At 46.8% G+C, this 18,118-nt stretch overlaps 7 protein-coding genes across 7 annotated transcripts; 4 read left to right on the top strand and 3 right to left on the bottom strand.

Annotated features, from left to right (window-relative positions):
* Positions 1–1,236: 1,236 nt before the first annotated feature.
* On the top strand, positions 1,237–2,048 carry FOMMEDRAFT_135868 (WD40 repeat-like protein; the record flags this gene model as incomplete). The annotated part of the gene is made up of 3 exons (XM_007268939.1): positions 1,237–1,275; positions 1,494–1,795; positions 1,862–2,048. The coding sequence occupies 3 exons, from the start codon at positions 1,237–1,239 to the stop codon at positions 2,046–2,048; spliced, it is 528 nt and encodes a 175-aa protein (XP_007269001.1).
* A 96-nt stretch (positions 2,049–2,144) lies between these two features.
* On the bottom strand, positions 2,145–3,316 carry FOMMEDRAFT_158878 (uncharacterized protein; the record flags this gene model as incomplete). Its single annotated transcript, XM_007268938.1, has 6 exons — positions 2,145–2,356; positions 2,424–2,472; positions 2,533–2,687; positions 2,757–3,041; positions 3,121–3,128; positions 3,213–3,316. 6 exons carry the CDS (start codon positions 3,314–3,316, stop codon positions 2,145–2,147), a joined length of 813 nt encoding a protein of 270 aa, XP_007269000.1.
* A 43-nt stretch (positions 3,317–3,359) lies between these two features.
* FOMMEDRAFT_126875 (uncharacterized protein) lies at positions 3,360–5,722 on the bottom strand. Its single transcript, XM_007268937.1, has 5 exons — positions 5,511–5,722; positions 5,201–5,431; positions 4,322–5,138; positions 4,117–4,271; positions 3,360–4,065 (listed from the first exon to the last, which is right to left on the bottom strand). The coding sequence occupies exons 1-5, from the start codon at positions 5,542–5,544 to the stop codon at positions 3,626–3,628; spliced, it is 1,677 nt and encodes a 558-aa protein (XP_007268999.1). The 5' UTR covers positions 5,545–5,722; the 3' UTR covers positions 3,360–3,625.
* A 1,158-nt stretch (positions 5,723–6,880) lies between these two features.
* On the top strand, positions 6,881–7,908 carry FOMMEDRAFT_158876 (uncharacterized protein; the record flags this gene model as incomplete). The annotated part of the gene is made up of 6 exons (XM_007268936.1): positions 6,881–6,949; positions 7,005–7,119; positions 7,285–7,471; positions 7,536–7,545; positions 7,596–7,757; positions 7,828–7,908. 6 exons carry the CDS (start codon positions 6,881–6,883, stop codon positions 7,906–7,908), a joined length of 624 nt encoding a protein of 207 aa, XP_007268998.1.
* A 214-nt stretch (positions 7,909–8,122) lies between these two features.
* Positions 8,123–13,797, top strand: FOMMEDRAFT_111764 (uncharacterized protein). The gene is made up of 16 exons (XM_007268935.1): positions 8,123–8,538; positions 8,591–8,805; positions 8,871–10,053; positions 10,120–10,341; positions 10,402–10,597; positions 10,656–11,242; positions 11,307–11,328; positions 11,389–11,492; positions 11,556–11,672; positions 11,727–11,957; positions 12,015–12,179; positions 12,234–12,585; positions 12,641–13,005; positions 13,061–13,158; positions 13,219–13,475; positions 13,544–13,797. The coding sequence occupies exons 1-16, from the start codon at positions 8,276–8,278 to the stop codon at positions 13,595–13,597; spliced, it is 4,431 nt and encodes a 1,476-aa protein (XP_007268997.1). The 5' UTR covers positions 8,123–8,275; the 3' UTR covers positions 13,598–13,797.
* Positions 13,798–15,501: 1,704 nt separating this feature from the next.
* Positions 15,502–16,251, top strand: FOMMEDRAFT_158873 (uncharacterized protein; the record flags this gene model as incomplete). Its single annotated transcript, XM_007268934.1, has 4 exons — positions 15,502–15,673; positions 15,738–15,916; positions 15,975–16,123; positions 16,179–16,251. 4 exons carry the CDS (start codon positions 15,502–15,504, stop codon positions 16,249–16,251), a joined length of 573 nt encoding a protein of 190 aa, XP_007268996.1.
* Positions 16,252–16,927: 676 nt separating this feature from the next.
* Positions 16,928–17,338, bottom strand: FOMMEDRAFT_47466 (uncharacterized protein; the record flags this gene model as incomplete). Its single annotated transcript, XM_007268933.1, has 1 exon — positions 16,928–17,338. A coding segment is annotated over one exon (411 nt), but the record flags the coding sequence as incomplete, so codon positions are not given.
* Positions 17,339–18,118: the final 780 nt, after the last annotated feature.

The raw sequence follows: 18,118 nt of genomic DNA, 5'->3' as shown, positions 1-18,118 counted from the left end.
CATTCCTTACAATAGAGGTCAACTGTCGCAACTTACTCATAGCAGATCTTAAGAAGCAAGCAACAACAGTGTTAGCTCTGGCTTGTATTGGAGGCTTGAGTTGGATGAACAACACTTTACAGCAGAGCCCATGCTTGGTTGCTGCCTATCTCCTTTCTGTCTGTGCAGATGGGACATGGGAAGTGGCACCAATACCTAGTAATACAGTACACTACACACCACAAAGCATGTTCAGTGCAAATGCGTGTGGGTGGTGAGTGAACATAGCAATGCTTACTATTACAATTATGCACACATTCTGGACTGCTAATACTTGTCTTGATAGTTCATGGGCAGCTTATAACACCTTACAGGCATGCACTGATTGTCAGGGTCCAGACTATGAGTCTTCAATGATATTGTGGGTAATCTGCATTGATATAGCAACATAGTACAAAAGGTTGGAATCATCACAAACACAGATGGGACTTATATTCAGCAAATTGTACTGGACCTTTCTTATCCAGTACAGAGTAAGTTCTAAACTACACTTTGAGGAGCCAGTAATTTTGATCATTCAAACTTTTCAGGTATTATCCTACAAATAAAGCAATTCCAAAAGATACTGCAATTCCAGTCTGGGCAATCACTAATCGTGAGTCTATCATATAAGTTGTCTAATTAATTTGTAATTCCTTTGTAATTAGCCACGACGTGGCCCAATGGCATTTTCAACCTTACTATGGCTGGAAATATTGCTAGTGAAGGTAAGCAGCTTCATTTTTTTACGGACAACTTTACTGATAGCTGTGTCAAATGAAGGCAAAGATGATATTACTGAAAGCATCAGACACCCTCAGAAATCACACAAAGGCAGCATCATAGGAGCTGTTGTAGGCGGAAGCATCTTCATACTTGCTATTGCATTTCTGTCCCTCTACAGACGTTACTGCCAACGTGCTAAGGAGAGAGCTGATCAATCATGCGTGCCTTATTCTCCAATTACATACTCCCAACCATCGAGCTGGATGGACGCTTCAGCAGACTATAGATACATGGCTTCACATGGAATTAATGCCAACTCAGGGGACCCGGTTCATAGACCAACGTTGACTATAGTAATTTCACCAGTCAACGAAGGAGGCACGAATCTGAGGCCAATGGCAAGTCAGTTGAAGCAGCCGTTACACAATATACAACCAAGTACTGCAGATAATATTCATGCAAACATAACACTGGGTAATAACACAGCACATAATGCTCAACCAGGGAAAGCAAGAAGAGCCCCGGCTGAAGGTGCAGTTACTCCGTTTGTTCTCCCTCCTATTGCACCAGAGCCTACACATGCTGGAGACGAGAGACACAGCCCTCCACCACAAGATCACCTAGATGACGACTCAGCATCTACACTAAGTGGGACGACTCTACGTGTGCAGGAGTCACGGCACGCATATACACACCGCATAAATTCACGTTCAATTCTTATTTTAAATCATTCTGATTGCGAATTACAGAGTCCAGACGGAACACGAATAGCACTCTCCCTCGAAACAGGCCAAATCTACATCTTCGACCTAACCTCCCAATCCCTCATATCCACATACACCGCGCACGCAACGACAGTCCGGTCACTCGCATGGTCCGCCGACTCTTCGCTCCTCCTATCTGCTTCAGATGATCGACGACTTATGTTGTTTGACGTGCGTGCTGGTCGCGGAGGTGGTGCGGGCGGAGGAGCGGTTGCGCCGCTTGTAGGGCATGGCTCGTGGGTTATAAGTACGGCGTTCTCGCCTGATGGGCGGTTGGCACTATCCGGGTAGGTTTACCCTTATTTCAAATACCTTCATAGAGGCGTTTTTAATTGAGTACTTGTGTGATATAGGTCGACAGATAAGACGATTAAAGTATGGGACATTGCAGCGCGTGCAGCAGTCTCAACGATTCAGGATACTGGGGAAGTGTGGGGCGTATCATGGCGACCACAGGTTGCACCTGGTTCAGCTGGAGCGTTCGTCTCAGGCGGTGAAGATGGCGTCGTAAGGTGGTGGAGAAGCGCTGGTGCAAGTTGACCAAATCCTGCTTATTCAATTTACGAGGCACAAGAATCACTGACATGTATTGTTACGCGGGAAGATGACGAATACAAGTTTTTCTTGCTGGAGAATCTATCGGAAATGGACTCGTGTTTCTTGGATGCCAGTAAATCTCGGCGACATGCAAGACTCGTACGTATACAAAGAAAGTCCAGACAAAACAGGAGAAACATTCCACGGAACAAACGTGTAGGTAAAGAAACGCGTAACAGGAACATGAAAAAACCCTTCGTAGTCACCAATCACTTGTATGATGTCTGGGTGTAGGAACACAGCTCCTTGAACTGGTGTAATTGTACTATGACTTAAATTGACATATAACCAACATACAATGAAGGCCAGTGGACGTACCTCTGCCCTCTGCCCTCTGCCCTCTGCCCTCTGCCAAACCTGCCTCTGTCTACCGGTCTTGACTTGCTCAAGACCCACATAATGAGGGGATAGAGAAGGTTGTACTCACATGCGTACAACACATCCCCATCTTCGATCGTCCACTCTCAAGCTTTGCAACACGTTCGCCGAAATTCGACGACTCAGCAGAATGAATCGTGACATTCCCAGTCCCACCTGTAGAGGCATACGTCTCCCCACTCGGATGCAGCGATACACTCCACGCTATAAGCGAAGATTTAAACATACCAACACCTTCATTCACAAGACTTCAATCCATTTCACGGTACGTACCAGGATCATTCTCCCCGCTCCCACTCTTCACAAAACTATCAAACTGTCCCTCAACTTCCCCATTCTCCAAGTTCCACAGCACAGTCCGCCCTTCAAGAGAATTAAACAACGATTTCTCACCCTTCTCATCTACCGAAAGCGAAACAATTCCAACAGGGTGCGCGGGACGCGAAGAGATCGTTTGTCCTGAAGACGCGTCGAATTGTTTGACTGTTCCGTCTGCAGAGATGGAAATGATACGGTCTTTTGGTGTCCAGTGGATTCCCCAGATCGCATCGGAGTGTTCTGTGTGTGATTCATTTGAGATGGTGTTGCAGAGTTAGTTTACATCGTATGTGGACAGAAACTCGGAACGATCGCGTACTTTCTTGGCTGTCATGCGAATGTAAAAATTGCAGGCTCTGTGATACAACGATTTTAGTCCAATAGTTTAAAAACAATACAGTCATTACCTACCATGATTGTCTTGGTTCAAAATCTATAACTTTAGCGTCTGTAAGTGTACCACGAAGGGTCAGAGGCAAAACAAGCTTTAGCGCGTCAAAACGCGTCAAGAGCATCACGTGTCGCCATCAACGAACTTCCATCCCAAAAAAATCCAAATATATGCAGTATTAATCCTAACTACAAATGCAACTCTAGGACGATATAGTACTGTGCAAGAATTGTGAAGGAACAACCAAATGGGGACGAATAGACAACTGAATCCGAAAGCATCGCGATAGCAAGTGTTAAAGCACTAGAAAAACGGATAGATATGATCATATGTATGGGGTAGGATGAACGGTTGACGGAATCACCAAGCGTAGTCAAGTGTGTGTGTATGCAGGCGGGAGGAGACTGTGAGTAGACAAGACGTATTGCGAAAATCACGACTCGACACTGATCGAAACATCACCATTCCCCCACCTCTCGTCTGCGTCAACAGCCATGTCGTCTTCATCCACACCATTCATCTGAAGTTGCATCCGCTCCTGACTAGTCGGAGGACCTGTCAAATCCATCGAAGGTAAATCACCCCGCGCAGCACCTACACCATCTCTCAACACAACAGTCTTCAAAGTAGGATCCCACACAGCCGCACTGTGGAAGAACCTTCGAGCCGTCTGGCCTGCGTCTTCGTCCGTGATAGACGTCTTCATAGACCCAAGTAGACTCATGCGTTTTGCATAACGATGTGGATATAGGTGTCTTCGACTCCTTTCGGTTGCTTGTATGTCGTCTGAGTCGGAGTCGGGTGATGATGGCCCGTCGTCGTCACTTGATGACGACTCGTTCCGGCGAAGATTGAATACACGGCGGAATTGTTCTGATTTCAGTGTTAACAAAATTAATTGAAGAAAAAGATGGAAAGACTTACGACCGAGTTTATTGTCAAGTTCTTCTGATTCCTGGTTCTCTTCGATATCGAAGGGAGGAATTCCGAGATGCTCGCCTAAACTTTCCCCTGGGACTTCGTGCATCTGTACGGAGGGTGCGAAGGGTAACGCCGACATTTGTTTGAACACCTGTTCTCTACAAACTAGTTAGCATCACAACGCGGAAGAATATTGTAAGATGCCCACTTTATACTTTCTAAGTAGCCATCCTTCGGATTCAAATCATCCATATTGTTTTCTGCAACCTCCAACCGATACCTTGGGCCAAACCACTCAAAATATGCATTCCACGGTAAGTTCCGATCAATCGTATCCTCTATGTTGAGCGCACACGCTGTCTCATATGCCCAAGCTCGCGAAACGTTCTTGATCGTATATCCGCCGCCGCCGAGTAGAATAAGAGGAAGTCCCGATTTACGGAGGTATTGCACGCTGCTGGCGTGTCCCTCCATCGTGAGGTTGAAGCACCCGAGCTTGTCGCCTGAAAGTGAATCTGCCCCGCATTGAAGTACAACGGCAGAAGGTTGGTACCACTCGAGAATACGTTGAATCACAGGTTCGAAAACACCCTTGAAGGCTTCATCCGTAAGGCCATCTCTTAGCGGGACGTTAACAGCATAACCAAGGCCCTTATCCCTCCCATGGTCATCAACATGTCCCGTGCCCGGGAAATACTCCCCAAACTTGTGGAACGAGCATGTAAGCACTCGATCCGTCGTGTAGAATGCTTCTTCAACACCGTCCCCGTGGTGGCAGTCAATGTCGATGTACAGTACACGCGGAAATGTTCGCAAGAGCTCAAGGATGCCAAGTACGATATCGTTGACGTAGCAGAACCCAGAAGCTTCGCGCTTTTTGGCGTGATGTAGTCCACCAGCCCAGTTGATTGCGATGTCTGTTGCTCCAGCGGCAATACGCTTCGCAGCATCTATTGACCCGCCTGCGGATATCGTGCAAAACTCGAAGACGCCTTCAAATGCAGGATTGTCCTCTCCTACCAAGACTGGGTTCAGACATTATCAATATCTCGCATATTAAACATAGTTTAGATCAAACAGGACATACAGCGCGTCCCATGATATGTCAACTCCTCTGCCGTCTCCGGCGTCACTCTGCCCAAGAAGTGGATATATTCATCTGTGTGGAACGCGGTCATATTTGTTGGAGAAGCTCGTCGGGGTCGTAAAATGTCCATCTTGTCGAGCATGCCATATGCAGAGACGAGATCATGCGTCATGCGTATCCGGTGCGGCTTCATCGGATGTCCAAGACCGTACGAGAAAAGGCCGACATCATCTGTTGTTGGGGCAGAACGATAAGTTACGTTTCTCATGTACGTTTTCCATGATGCAGGAGTATGCAAGATAGGACGTACTGTCATAATAGTACGATACACGCCGTTTTGACATGGGTATATGCTGTATGCGGCACTGTAACTTTCCACTTCGAAGTGAGCTGATACACAGTGATCTCCCAATGTGCAAGGGTTCTGAGGCAAGTCCCGGATATTATACACAGTCCAAAGCGATCTATCTGAACGAGTAAAAACCAGCAAAAGTGACGAGGAGAGCAGTGGGCGTTGAGGAGAAACGTGGTCGCCAGAGTCGAAAACTCGGGAGGCGCGATCGCCGTAACTAGTCTTCATTGTACACGATCACGAGATCCACTTTGCTTATATTTTCTGAGAGCCAGAGCTCTACTGGTCATCACACACTCTTCTACTGCTCCACGACTGCTCATGTCCACCCTTTCACCAACGGAACTTGGAGCAGAGAAGGTGTATCGATAACTTCTTCGCATTTAAGCCTGAAACTCCGAAGCTGTGTACACATTTGATATGGCCTGTCACGGTTCACCTGGAGCACAGAAGAAGCGTGGAAGTTGGCTAGGAACGCTACATCGTGTAGCATTGACGCCTGGAAGGTCCCTCATTCGCGTAAATGTGGCAAATGCTGCTATATACCTACATGAGATATGCTGCAATCCCTCTATCTCAACAAACACGACTGAAACTCTTTCACTACAAGGCAAGATGAATTGGTCAAGGTTCGGAGGTTGACCATCACCGAAACCACATGCGGTGTAAGGTATCCATGCATAATATACTCATGTATGATTAATGCTGACGAGGTAGTACGCTTGACTGACCGACCCGTGCAATGTGGAGAATCAGAATGTTTGTAGAAAAAGAAATCAATCAATTGTACATCGATTATCACAAATATAAGAATGATGCGCTCATGCGTTGGATTGTCTTTGGACAGTGACTTGGCTGGCGCTCTGCCATTCTGGCCTTACAATTTCAGTGTTTCTGATTGAATCGTGTTCAGATAAGTGACAAAGAACACAAATGTTGATTTATAGTATCATCATGATTTGATTTACAGTACTAATCTGCCTAATATGATCATGTACTGAGCAGCACGATCTTCTACCAATGAATTGCTCAAGCCATTTCTATTGCTGTATATCTGAGTAAGAGAAAAGAATAAGGGCAAATAGAAAAATGAAGTATTTCAAAAAATTAAAAGCTGAAATATTCAAATAAGGATTGTATTCAATGATGGGTCACGTGCCTCAACAGATGGTCAAATTAACCCACTCGAAGGCGTCCAATTTCGAAGTCAAGCTTTCTTGTCTTCTTTCATTTAATTCACTGGAAAACAATGTCAAAGATGCACAGGCCTGCCACAGGGTGCTCCGAGTGTCAAGGAGGCCAATATCAGTGTCAAAAATTGACGAAACATGGGCAGGCCTGGCCTTCCAATTTTAGACATCGAGGAGCTTTGTTTCGTTCAAGATGAACTTAGGTTTGTAAGTTACTCATCAATCCATTTCTCTCTTACTGACTAGATACGTTTCTGCCCAGAGTAGAATGACTGCCCAGAGTTGGGTAATGAATTCCGAACGATACGACTATGGCAATGTAGATACGACTGGTATTTGTTCTCGAAAGGTCGAATGGCGAACTGTTGCCAAGCAAAGTGAACGCTGTTTAGCCGCGTTATAGTGTTCCCGAGTTAGCAATCCCGCTCCAATAGAAGGAGAAGGTTGCCGGGTAATTTACTTGCATCCGCATCCAATGGGAGTACACTTTCTTTTCAGGCACCGACAAGGAAACCACCGTTGTTGACTCAACCCGGAATTAGACAGCGAACGCAATCAAAGGCGCTCGGACATTTGGCAGCGGGTGCATAAGCAAGCCTCCAGTAAACATCGCACCGCAGCACCTGCGCGCTTGCCGCAATTAAGACCAGTGATGACGAGTCCATCATATCAGTCCGGTCGCCACCATCTATCGGTGGTACGACTTAATCGGGGACACGGCGATGATAGGTGCAGACAAACGTTGTAATAATTAAGGGGGCATGCATCAGGACGAATTATGCACACTGTACAGCACAAGATGGGTAAGTCGTCCGATGCCGGATGTCTCGCATCTTCCGTATCTCGCACTTAGGGGAAAGGAAATATTAATCGTCCTGCGTTCTGCGTTCATTTAGCGAATCGATGGGTCGTAAAAACACGCTGGAAAACAAGCGTCCTTCCCTGCTGTTTTATGCACTTTACGAACTGGACATTTAGACGATTTGTCAGTTGCACCGGGCTCGAGTGCGATACGGTGACGGAAATTGTTATCGGAGCAAACACGTGCTTTGGTTAGCCATGACTCACAATGCTGACGCGATCAGATCGCGGAAAGAACGTTCCGTGCGATGGCAAGACGAAGTGCGACAACTTGCGACGCGTCAAATCCCGGCAGTCCAGGCTGACGATATGTGCGACTCGTCTTGTCCTCGGCGCCTTGATATAACTAGGCTGGTCCAATGCGATCGCACAATCACGCAAATTTGCCCAGTTCCATTTCCCCCTTCCCTTTTATTCACCTTGTAACTTCCGCCCTTCTCCCTTCCCTCCCTGGACCACTACCGATCCTCATTCCTCATGGGATCGAATATGGAGCGCGGCTCAGACACTCCAGTGTCGGGCACTCAAACCCCTGCAGAACGCGACGTCGTTCCCGAGCTTCCGTCTGGACCTGCTTTGGCCGCTGCAAGTCATGGAGATGCTTTCCATCAACACCACGCTCCAGGTGCAGAACGTCCTCCTGAATCAGGCGTTGAGAATGTTCGGAGACCAATGAGGCGTCGCGCTTCGACTTGTTCACATGTCGCTATCGACCACTTTGACCCAGAGGGCGTGAATGAGCTGCGACGCACTCTGACACAACAGACGCAGCAGAGCGCTGCGGCGCTCTCTACACATTCACTTCCGTTCCGTCGCGTCCGCGAACAGCCCAGTATGGTACCCTCGTCTGCGGGCAGTACTGCGGTTTCCGAGGTCGTCGGTCCGGATGCTGAAGCCTTTGATTTTGAGCAACATTTGAAGGATATGGTCCAACTGTAAGATTTGCATAGCATACAGTGAATACCAGTTTAACGTATTTCATTACAGAGGAAGCGAACATAGCATACAACCTCGTGAACTCGGTGTTGTCTTCCAGAATCTTCGCGTGCAAGGTCTCGGGTCGACAGCGAGCTACCAACCCACTGTTGGCTCCCAGTTAAATCCGTTTTTGGCTCTCGAGAAGATAAGGAATGCAATTCACCCTCCAGTACGCGACATTATTTCTGGCTTTGAAGGCGTGGTCAATCCTGGCGAGATGCTTCGTACGTTTACGTTATCCATGCTGGCTATTTGTAGATATTTCTGACTTACTGGCCTTTTACTAAAGTTGTACTGGGTCGTCCTGGCGCTGGTTGCTCTACACTGCTCAAGACACTATCAAACCAACACGACGAATACGCCGATGTTTCCGGTCTACTTCACTTCTCGTCTTTTACTCCAAAGCAGATTCACAAGCATTACCGTGGCGATGTCGTCTATTGTCCTGAGGATGACATTCATTTCCCAACTCTTACTGTGGGTGAGACAGTAGGCTTTGCGGCTCGCACGCGTATGCCGTATAGGGCGGCACGGCTTCCCGGCGTCAGTCGTCAGCAGTTCACCAATAAATTGGTAGAGATCCTCGGCACGGTCTTTGGTTTGAGACATGTCAAGAACTCCAAAGTCGGAAATGCTGCTATACGGGGCGTTAGTGGCGGTGAACGCAAACGTGTATCAATCGCAGAAGCACTTGCTATTCGCGCGAGGTTGGGTGCGTGGGATAACTCTACACGCGGTCTGGATGCCTCCACTGCTCTGGAATTCGTTCGCGCATTACGCATTGCCACGGACAATTTAGGCCTTACATCAATTGTGTCAATCTACCAAGCTTCGGAGTTGCTCTACAATCTTTTTGACAAGGTGTGCGTTATCAACGAAGGTCGTATGGTTTACTTCGGACCGGCAAGCGATGCACGGAAGTATTTCATTGAACAAGGATGGGAGCCCGCGAATAGACAGACAACTGCGGACTTCCTTGTTGCTGTCACCGATCCAGGTGGGCGTACGGTGCGCGATGGGTACGAAGCGCGTGTCCCACGCACTGCAGACGAGATGGTTTCAGCATTCCAGAGGCACTCACTAGCGCAGCAAAATCGTCAAGAGATAGCGGAGTTCCTTGCTACAAATGTCATTACTGACGTTGACCCCGATGATCCACTCGCCGGAAAGGGACTCCCCAGCGTTCCCGCTCTATCAAAGGAAGAGAAGGAAATCAGGCGTAGATCATACGTTCAATCTGCGCAAGCAGAACGAGCGAAACATGCACGCCCTGAGAGTCCGTATACGATCAGCATTGCCAATCAGATCCGCGAGGTGATGGTTCGGAGAGTACAAATCCTAAAGGGCGATTGGACGGCCTCGGTTATCACTGCCGTGTCGTATATCTTCCAAGCGATCATTATGGGTACAATCTTCTTTAGGCTTGCGGATTCGACGAGCGCGTACTTTTCGCGTGGTGGTGTGCTCTTCTTGTATGTTCCGTTAACTTCTTTAAATTTCAAAATCTAACTCCATTTCTTTGACTTCGTTGAACTTAGTGCTGTTCTCTTCGGTGCTCTGTCATCCATGGCTGAAATTCCTGCTCTTTACGCTCAGCGGCCGATCGTCAACAGACATGCAAAAGCTGCGATGTACCATCCGTTTACGGAGGCTGTCGCTCTTACTCTGGTTGATATACCAATTACATTCATCACGCTCATCATTTTCTCGGTCATCCTCTATTTCCTAGTCAAGCTCCAACAATCTGCTAGCCAGTTCTTGTAAGTTTATCCATGCTTCCGTTTGTATTTCCTCTGACAGGAACTCATTTCTCCATGCAGCATTTTCTTCCTCCTAGTCTTCACTGTGACATTGACAATGAAAGCTTTCTTCCGTACACTTGCCGCAGCATTCAAGCGGGAATCGGGAGCACAGGCTGTAGCTGGTGTTGCGACTCTCGTTCTTGTTCTCTACACCGGCTATACAATTCCGAAACCGACGATGATTGGTGCACTGAAATGGATTACTTATATCAATGTACGCTTTCTAACCCAACCACTCCTTGCCGCAATAACTGACTTGTGGGTGTGTCTAGCCGCTCCGATACGGTTTCGAGGCTATCCTGACAAATGAGTTCTCTACGCTCGATGGGACGTGTGCTTCCCTTGTTCCAAGTGGCGCAGGATACGAGAATGTCAACCTCGTAAACCAAGTGTGCACAACTGTCGGGTCTATCCCGGGCCAGGCGACCGTCGATGGTAATCGCTTTGCACAAATTTCATACGGCTATTCACGGTCAAAACTCTGGATGGACTTTGGAATCGAGGTCGCCTTTTTTGCCGGCTTCTTCGCTTTACTCTTATTCTTCACCGAATTTAACACGGCCAGTGCGTCAGATACGGCTGCAACGCTATTCAAGCGTGGATCGAATGTGTCGCATATCGTTGAATCTAGCGCAACATCCTTGGACGAAGAAAAAGGTACAGTGAAGCCCGAGGACCCGGTGAAGAGAGAAGAATCTCCGGAGGAAGTTGAAAAGGCATTGGAGGCGACACCTGAGATGACCGATATCTTCTCGTGGCAGAACTTGCGTTACACTGTTCCCATTGGGAAGGGTGAAACGCGTCTTCTGTTGGACGACGTCTCGGGCTATGTCGTCCCCGGAAAGCTGACTGCACTCATGTGAGTAAATATTCGGCACAAAATACTCTCATAACAAATGCTGACGTGTTTTATCATTTGAAAGGGGTGAATCCGGTGCTGGCAAGGTAATTCTGAAACATAGTGGCCCGCAACGGAGACCTGAATTCGGTTCCTTTCCTATTTAGACAACACTTCTAAACGTCCTTGCCGGCCGCACAGACACAGGTGTGATCTCCGGTGATCGGTTTGTCAATGGTCAAGCACTGCCACATGATTTCCAAGCACAGACGTATGTTCTTTGTCCACTTCAGATAAATGATGAATTTGTATACTAATATTTGGTTTCGTTTAGCGGTTATTGCCAACAGATGGATACGCACTTACCCGAGACTACCGTCCGCGAAGCATTGCTGTTCTCTGCGAAGCTTCGTCAGCCACGGTCTGTCCCGCTTTCGGAGAAGGAAGCTTAGTGCGTATCTTTTTCCCAAGTATTAAATGACCTTCTTATGCTCTCTCTCGCTAGCGTCGAGACATGTTTGAAGATGTGCGGACTTGAGGCTTACGCCGATGCTATTGTCGGATCTCTTAATGTGGAGTACAAGAAACGGACAACGATCGGAGTCGAGTTGGCTGCAAAGCCGAAGCTCTTACTGTTCTTGGACGAACCTACAAGTGGGTTGGACAGTCAGTCTGCCTGGGCTATCATGGCTTTCTTGCGCGATTTGGCAGATCACGGACAAGCCATTCTCTGCACGTAAGTGTTTGCAATTGTTACTATATATGTTTGGACTAATTTAATGACTGGCGCCAGCATCCATCAGCCTTCGTCTGAGTTGTTCCAGGTCTTTGATCGTTTGTTGCTTCTTCGGAAGGGAGGACAGACGGTGTACTTCGGCGATCTCGGAAAGAACTGTATGACAATCATTGACTACTTTGAGAAGAACGGCGCTCGAAAATGCGAGCCTCAGGAAAATCCGTGCGTCGTTTTGTCCTCCGCATTTATTAGTTTGCAATACTAATTTAACAACAGTGCCGAATGGATGCTCGACGTCATTGGTGCTGGTGCAACTGCAACTTCGACGATCGATTGGCACAGCGCGTGGATGAAATCCGATGAGGCAACCAAGTTCAAGGCCCAACTCGATGAGATTCATGAGGAGGGCCGGAAGAAGCCGCCCGTTCAGGCTACGCAGAAGTCGGAATTTGCGACATTGTGGGGCTACCAGTTTTACGTGCTTACGGCCCGTGCCTTCCAAGCCTATTGGCGCAACCCAACGTACATTATGGCAAAACAGTTCTTGAACATCGCTGCTGGGTTGTTTATTGGCTTTACGTTCTTCAAGGCAAAAGATTCGATCCAGGGCACTCAGAACAAGCTTTTTGTGCGTTTCATGCCTTCATCATTTACTCTGATCGATATTGACGATATCGAATTAGGCGATTTTCATGTCGACCATTCTTGCTGCTGCGCATGCTAACACAATTCAAGTCATCTTTATTGATGTTCGCAATGTCTATGAAGTGCGCGAACGTCCGAGCCGGATGTACAGTTGGTCTGCACTCTTAACGTCGCAACTGGCTGTTGAAATTCCTTGGAACATTTTCGGTGCAACACTTTTCTTCTTCTGTTGGTACTGGACAGTCGGTTTCGAGTCGGGCCGTGGTGGATATACGTATCTCATGCTCGGCATCGTTTTCCCGCTTTATTACACGACATTTGCTCAGGCAGTTGCGGCGATGGCCCCGAGTGCCGTTATCGGTGCTGTTTTGTTCAGCACATTGTTCTCTTTCGTCATCTCTTTGTGAGTATTTCTATATATTTGCTGTATTCCGTGTGGTTTCTCACTTGACGTCTAGCAATGGTGTATTACAGCCGTTCAGAAATTTGGGATGGTGGAAGTGGATGTACCGCGTATCGCCTTTCACCTATCTTATCGAAGGTACCCTTGGGCAGGGTCAGTGCTAAACCGTATCAACTCATCTTAATGTCTTACTTACCATTTTGCACTGCTTAGCTGTCGGGAAATTGGAAATAAACTGCTCTGCACCCGAGTTTAACACTATTACCCCTCCCTCCGGCCAGACGTGCTCTCAATATATGAACCCGTACATCTCTCGCGCAGGAGGGTACTTACTCAACCCGGACGCGTCGACCGACTGCCAGTTCTGCGCGTATCGCACAACGGATGAGTTCCTCGAGACGTCGTTCAATATTTTCTATTCGAATCATTGGAGGGACTTCGGGTTGATGATGGTCTACATTGGATTTAACGTAAGTCAACTTTTGTCGTCCCTCTTTATACTTGAGTCGGTATTGACAATTTCGTCAATTTCTTTTAGATCGCGATGATTTACGTCTTGACTTACATTTTCCGTATCCGCTCACGGCGCTAGACTAAAAGACTGCTCACACATACTTATTCTCACTCCTCCGATAATCAACCTTACATCTCTCGTAGATACAAATTTCTAGAAACTTCTGATTATTTGTTTTTTTCACTTGCCATGATATTTTTATGCTCTTTTGACGAGTTCTTACTACGGACACTTGATTAGACGAAGCTTAATTGTCAAATAGTTGATAGCAGTATACGTGTCTCCATATTAATATGTTTGTATGATTGCAAAATTATAATGTTGTAACTGAAGGATGGTCCATTGTATAGTCCCTTGGGCTTTAAGTGCGTCTTAGTGCGAGATTTAGTGTACGAGTGGAAACTGTTTTGAGGGTTTCCCACACGTGGATAACCACATGTGGAAAACTAGCAGAGTTGAACAACTAATATGCTACTTAATACAGTTCACCACATAGTATTTTTCCCTGTTTCAGTTCCCCTCGTGGTTATCCTCGTGAGTAACCCACGTGGATAACCTCAGTGTGGCAAACTGGCCAGTTTCCACTCGTACTCTAGCGAGATTGGTTCCTAACGACTTGTACGCTTAGATAATACGTGCGAAACACAACCACGTGCTATGACTTCGGTTCCGACGCGCTTCTGGTGAACGAAACAACACAACATCCTTTCAGCTCTTTGAAACTTACCTTCACCACTCTCATAACTGTGCCAATATTTTTCATGACGCACTGAGGAGCTCTCTTAATTTACAGAGTCTCAATCTGATGCGCGACCCATCGCGGGAGACCAATGGGCGCTACGCGGGTACAAAATTGAAAAGGCAGAAGCCATGCGGCTCGATCTGTGGCAACGCAAAAATCCAATCTCGGAGATTATTGAGCTCATCGCCAACTCTGCTTTTACTGCGGAATTTGCCAGTCGTAGAGGCTCTCTTGAAAGTGGTTTCCACTACCCCCTCCCTCCCCCCCCCCCCAAACACACACATATAGTCATATACACAGAGTAATGCGTTTGGTACCTGACTCAATGTGTTGAGACTGCATCTCTGGTTGCGCAACAAATGATTTATGCAAAACTCAGGGATCTTTGAGTGCTTTATCGACCATCCTTGGACTACTCCGTCTCTCCGTCTCAAATATACATCAAGCTTCCAGGGGCACTCCTGTGCACCACCTTGACTTCTGCAGCGGGATAAGGCGGTGGTGCGGCAACCTTCAGATCTAGAACGGGAAAGGCTTCCATTCGTTCTCCTTAATGCTATGACAACTTTAGATGCACCCGGGGCTTCCGCGTTTTCTTCTGGAATGCCATATGGCAAATTGCATTTCTGTGTGCTTCTGCTCTTCGAGCTACCGAAGTTCGCCAATCTCCTGTCATCACATTACTGTACAAACAGCCCAGCTCAGAAGGCTGTCCATTTTTCCACACTGTAAGGCTCTCATAGGCACGTCTTGCGGACGCGTTGATTAGTGGCCTATACACCGGTGTTGGGGATCGACTCCACGCGGTAGTCTCCAACGTGTATTTCTGGACTCCGCTATGCAATTAGAAATGAATGTGCGCCATCGCGGACCTATTCTCGTTCTCTCACCATTTCCCGATCCGTATCTGTGAATTAGGCTTTGATTTACTGCTATTTTTTGGGACTCTTCTTCTCAAGGTCTCATTTGTTGGTTGGACAATGGTCCGTTCTACATGGCCAATCGCGTCAACACTGCCTTGCTTTCGTGAGGTCATTTGTCTGTGTTCTGTTATTTTCTTGTGGCTCGACTGACGACATGTTTTCGTCACTCACTCAGATGTCTATGCTGTCCCCTTCATCTAATTGTTTCATGGTGGGTATAAAGGAGGTGAAAATTTGCAGAGGGCGAAGACAAACACTGCTGTGTTGCTAAGTACTCCCCAGTAATCCTTGCTCGCCGCACATTATCCCAAGTCACCATGCTGTTCACTCGCATTGTCTCCTTCTTTGTCGTCTCTGTGACCTTTGGCACGATGGCACTCGCCATACCGAGCCCTGTTACCGCTGAGGTTGCGAAGCGTGACAATGCACAGATTGAGCAGGTCTTTACGACTCTCAAGTCATCGACGGACTCTATCCTCCCCCAGATTCGTACGTTTGCTCTTCTTCTCTTCTATCTAAAACATTGCATAATGCACATTGGATCTTAAATTAGAGAGTATTGCATCAAGTGGAAATGCGACTGACGATAACGTCACTCCGCTTGTCAACCAGCTCGTGGCTGCACTGGACACTGCTACCAGCTCCCTCTCTGGACTCTCACCTTCTTCACGAGCATTGATAAAGCGCCAAAGCGAGGATGATATTGCAAGCCTCGTTGCCGGCATCGTTTCCGTGCGTTCTATCTCTCATTTACGTTAAATAAATATTGTCTGAGCGTGTACACTCGTAGGACATCGCCAATGGTATAAGTGGCTTGCAAAGTGCGGCCTCTATCACAGATCTCGACACTCTCCTCGGTGGCATCGACTCTTCTCTCAACCAGGTTCTTCTTGGCCTCGAGATTCTTCTTGCTGGTGTCCTCCATCTCGTTGCTAACCTGTAAGCCTTTGCTTCTCCGACCTCACCCGTTCAATTTCTAACCATACAAAAATAGCCTTGTCGATGTTGCTGGTCTACTCAACCAGCTTGCTTTCGGGCTCACACTCGGCACGCTTGGACTGGCGTAAATTGTGTATAACGTAAAGGAACGGACATTTTATGGACATAATATAATTCTAAGTGTGTAGAGCTTTGTTTTGTTCCTTTCTATACATACGAACTTTTTCGGATACCACTGCGAGAACTTCATTTTACGACTGTGGAACGTTTAAAGTGCTTTCCTAGTAGCTAATTAGCCTGTAGGATCTCAGAACAGTGTCCGGGTTTTATCCGAGAACAATGAGAATCATTTGACTAGTAATTAGTTTCTTATTGATCCAATGGGTGCAAACATGATTAATTGTGTGATCATTCAGCCAGCTTTTGATCAACAGCGTTCTTACTGGAGATTTTCAGGCTTTAGTAGTGATCCGCATGAGCTGCTCGGAACGAGTTGCACGCACTGCCCTATCAAAATATTGAACGAAACGCAACCTTTCGCATGTCTGTACCCTTATTGTCACTGACTTTGAAATTTAAAATCAGACAATTCTCAGATTCCAGAAGGACAAGATGACCATTGACTGCCAAACATATTCCTTGTTCGAGAACGTTATGAACCTGCATAGAATGGCTTCTAAATAGCTGCAAGGAAGATCGGATGGGAATTACCTACGTTCTCCCACAGAATTTATCGTAGTCTGGTGCTCACTTCGACTTTGAACTTTTCGCCTCTCGATTACCACGAGTATTCGCATTCCCCTTCATCCCAAGGCCAAAGAGGAAAGAAAGACGCATTGATGCACCAACATACACGAACCCAACACTACCCCACATCATCGCATTCCATTGCCAAGCTTTCCAATACGTATCGAGTCCGAGCGGTGCCATAGTAACCAAATGTCCGAAGTCCGCAACCAAAAGACAGAATAGCAAACGGCGCCATGTACGCAAGGAGGTTGCTGACGAGAGGACGAGATGTTCGTTGAGTGCGAAGAGGAGATACAGGTTTGATAGCTGGTAAAGTGACATTACAACCTCAGTAGTTGGCGGTAGAGGAGAGGTTGTGGGAGTGGACGATAACGTGAGAAGCGAAAGGTATTCCGTTGGACGGGCAGCATAGAATGCACCTAATAGTGCTGAGACCGGCTCTACGTAGAGAAAGAAGAGGCGATACGGAAAGAATGGCACGGTGGAGGTTGCATCCATGGCTAAGACTGATCACTACTAGGTAGCTACGTGCTAATGTCTGATTGAAAATCCTAAGTTCGACACGTTTCGCGAGTATCAAGACTCAAATATCAATCCTAAACGAGTTTATGTTGTGTTAGAATGTATGAGATGCAAGATTAACTGCATAAATTACGGTACGCATGCATACTCACTTGGACGCTTGAATGCACTCACAAAGTGAAGTATGTTGAGGGCGAAAGTTTGTGTGAATAAAAGCTATAAATATGCATTGAAGACATTATTCTCACCATGCTACACGTGATCAAAAATATTACAGTGGTTTTACTGATACCTTATCATATAGGTTGCATTGTTTGTAGTTAATTTTAAGATTGTACAGGCAGAGATACCTGTTCCATCACACACGATTTATTTCTGTAATTAAGTGCCAATGCATACAAGATAAACCCATTTCTCTTTAACAGTCTTTGCAACCAGTCTCCTTTCCTAACTCAATGCAATCAATTAAATGCTTATACAGGGAGAAATAAGAAGCATGTAGAACTGGCGTGTCGTATAAGAGACAATAGAGACTGGAACCTTCAGTACTAGTAGCTGTAGCAATTTGAATGTTGTCTCTCGAGGAACGGACCACATGCATACTCTCAACATTCTCCAATTGTACCCCTACTTGATCATCTATCGCTTCCTTTACTTTCTCCGGATAGACAAAAGGTAGCCTCCACACACGAAGCTATCTTTGGGTTCGCATTTTCCTTTTTT

This window comes from Fomitiporia mediterranea (assembly GCF_000271605.1).
Source record: "Fomitiporia mediterranea MF3/22 unplaced genomic scaffold FOMMEscaffold_8, whole genome shotgun sequence".
Classification (NCBI taxonomy): Eukaryota; Fungi; Basidiomycota; class Agaricomycetes; order Hymenochaetales; family Hymenochaetaceae; genus Fomitiporia; species Fomitiporia mediterranea.
This window is presented reverse-complemented; position numbering and strand designations above follow the sequence as displayed.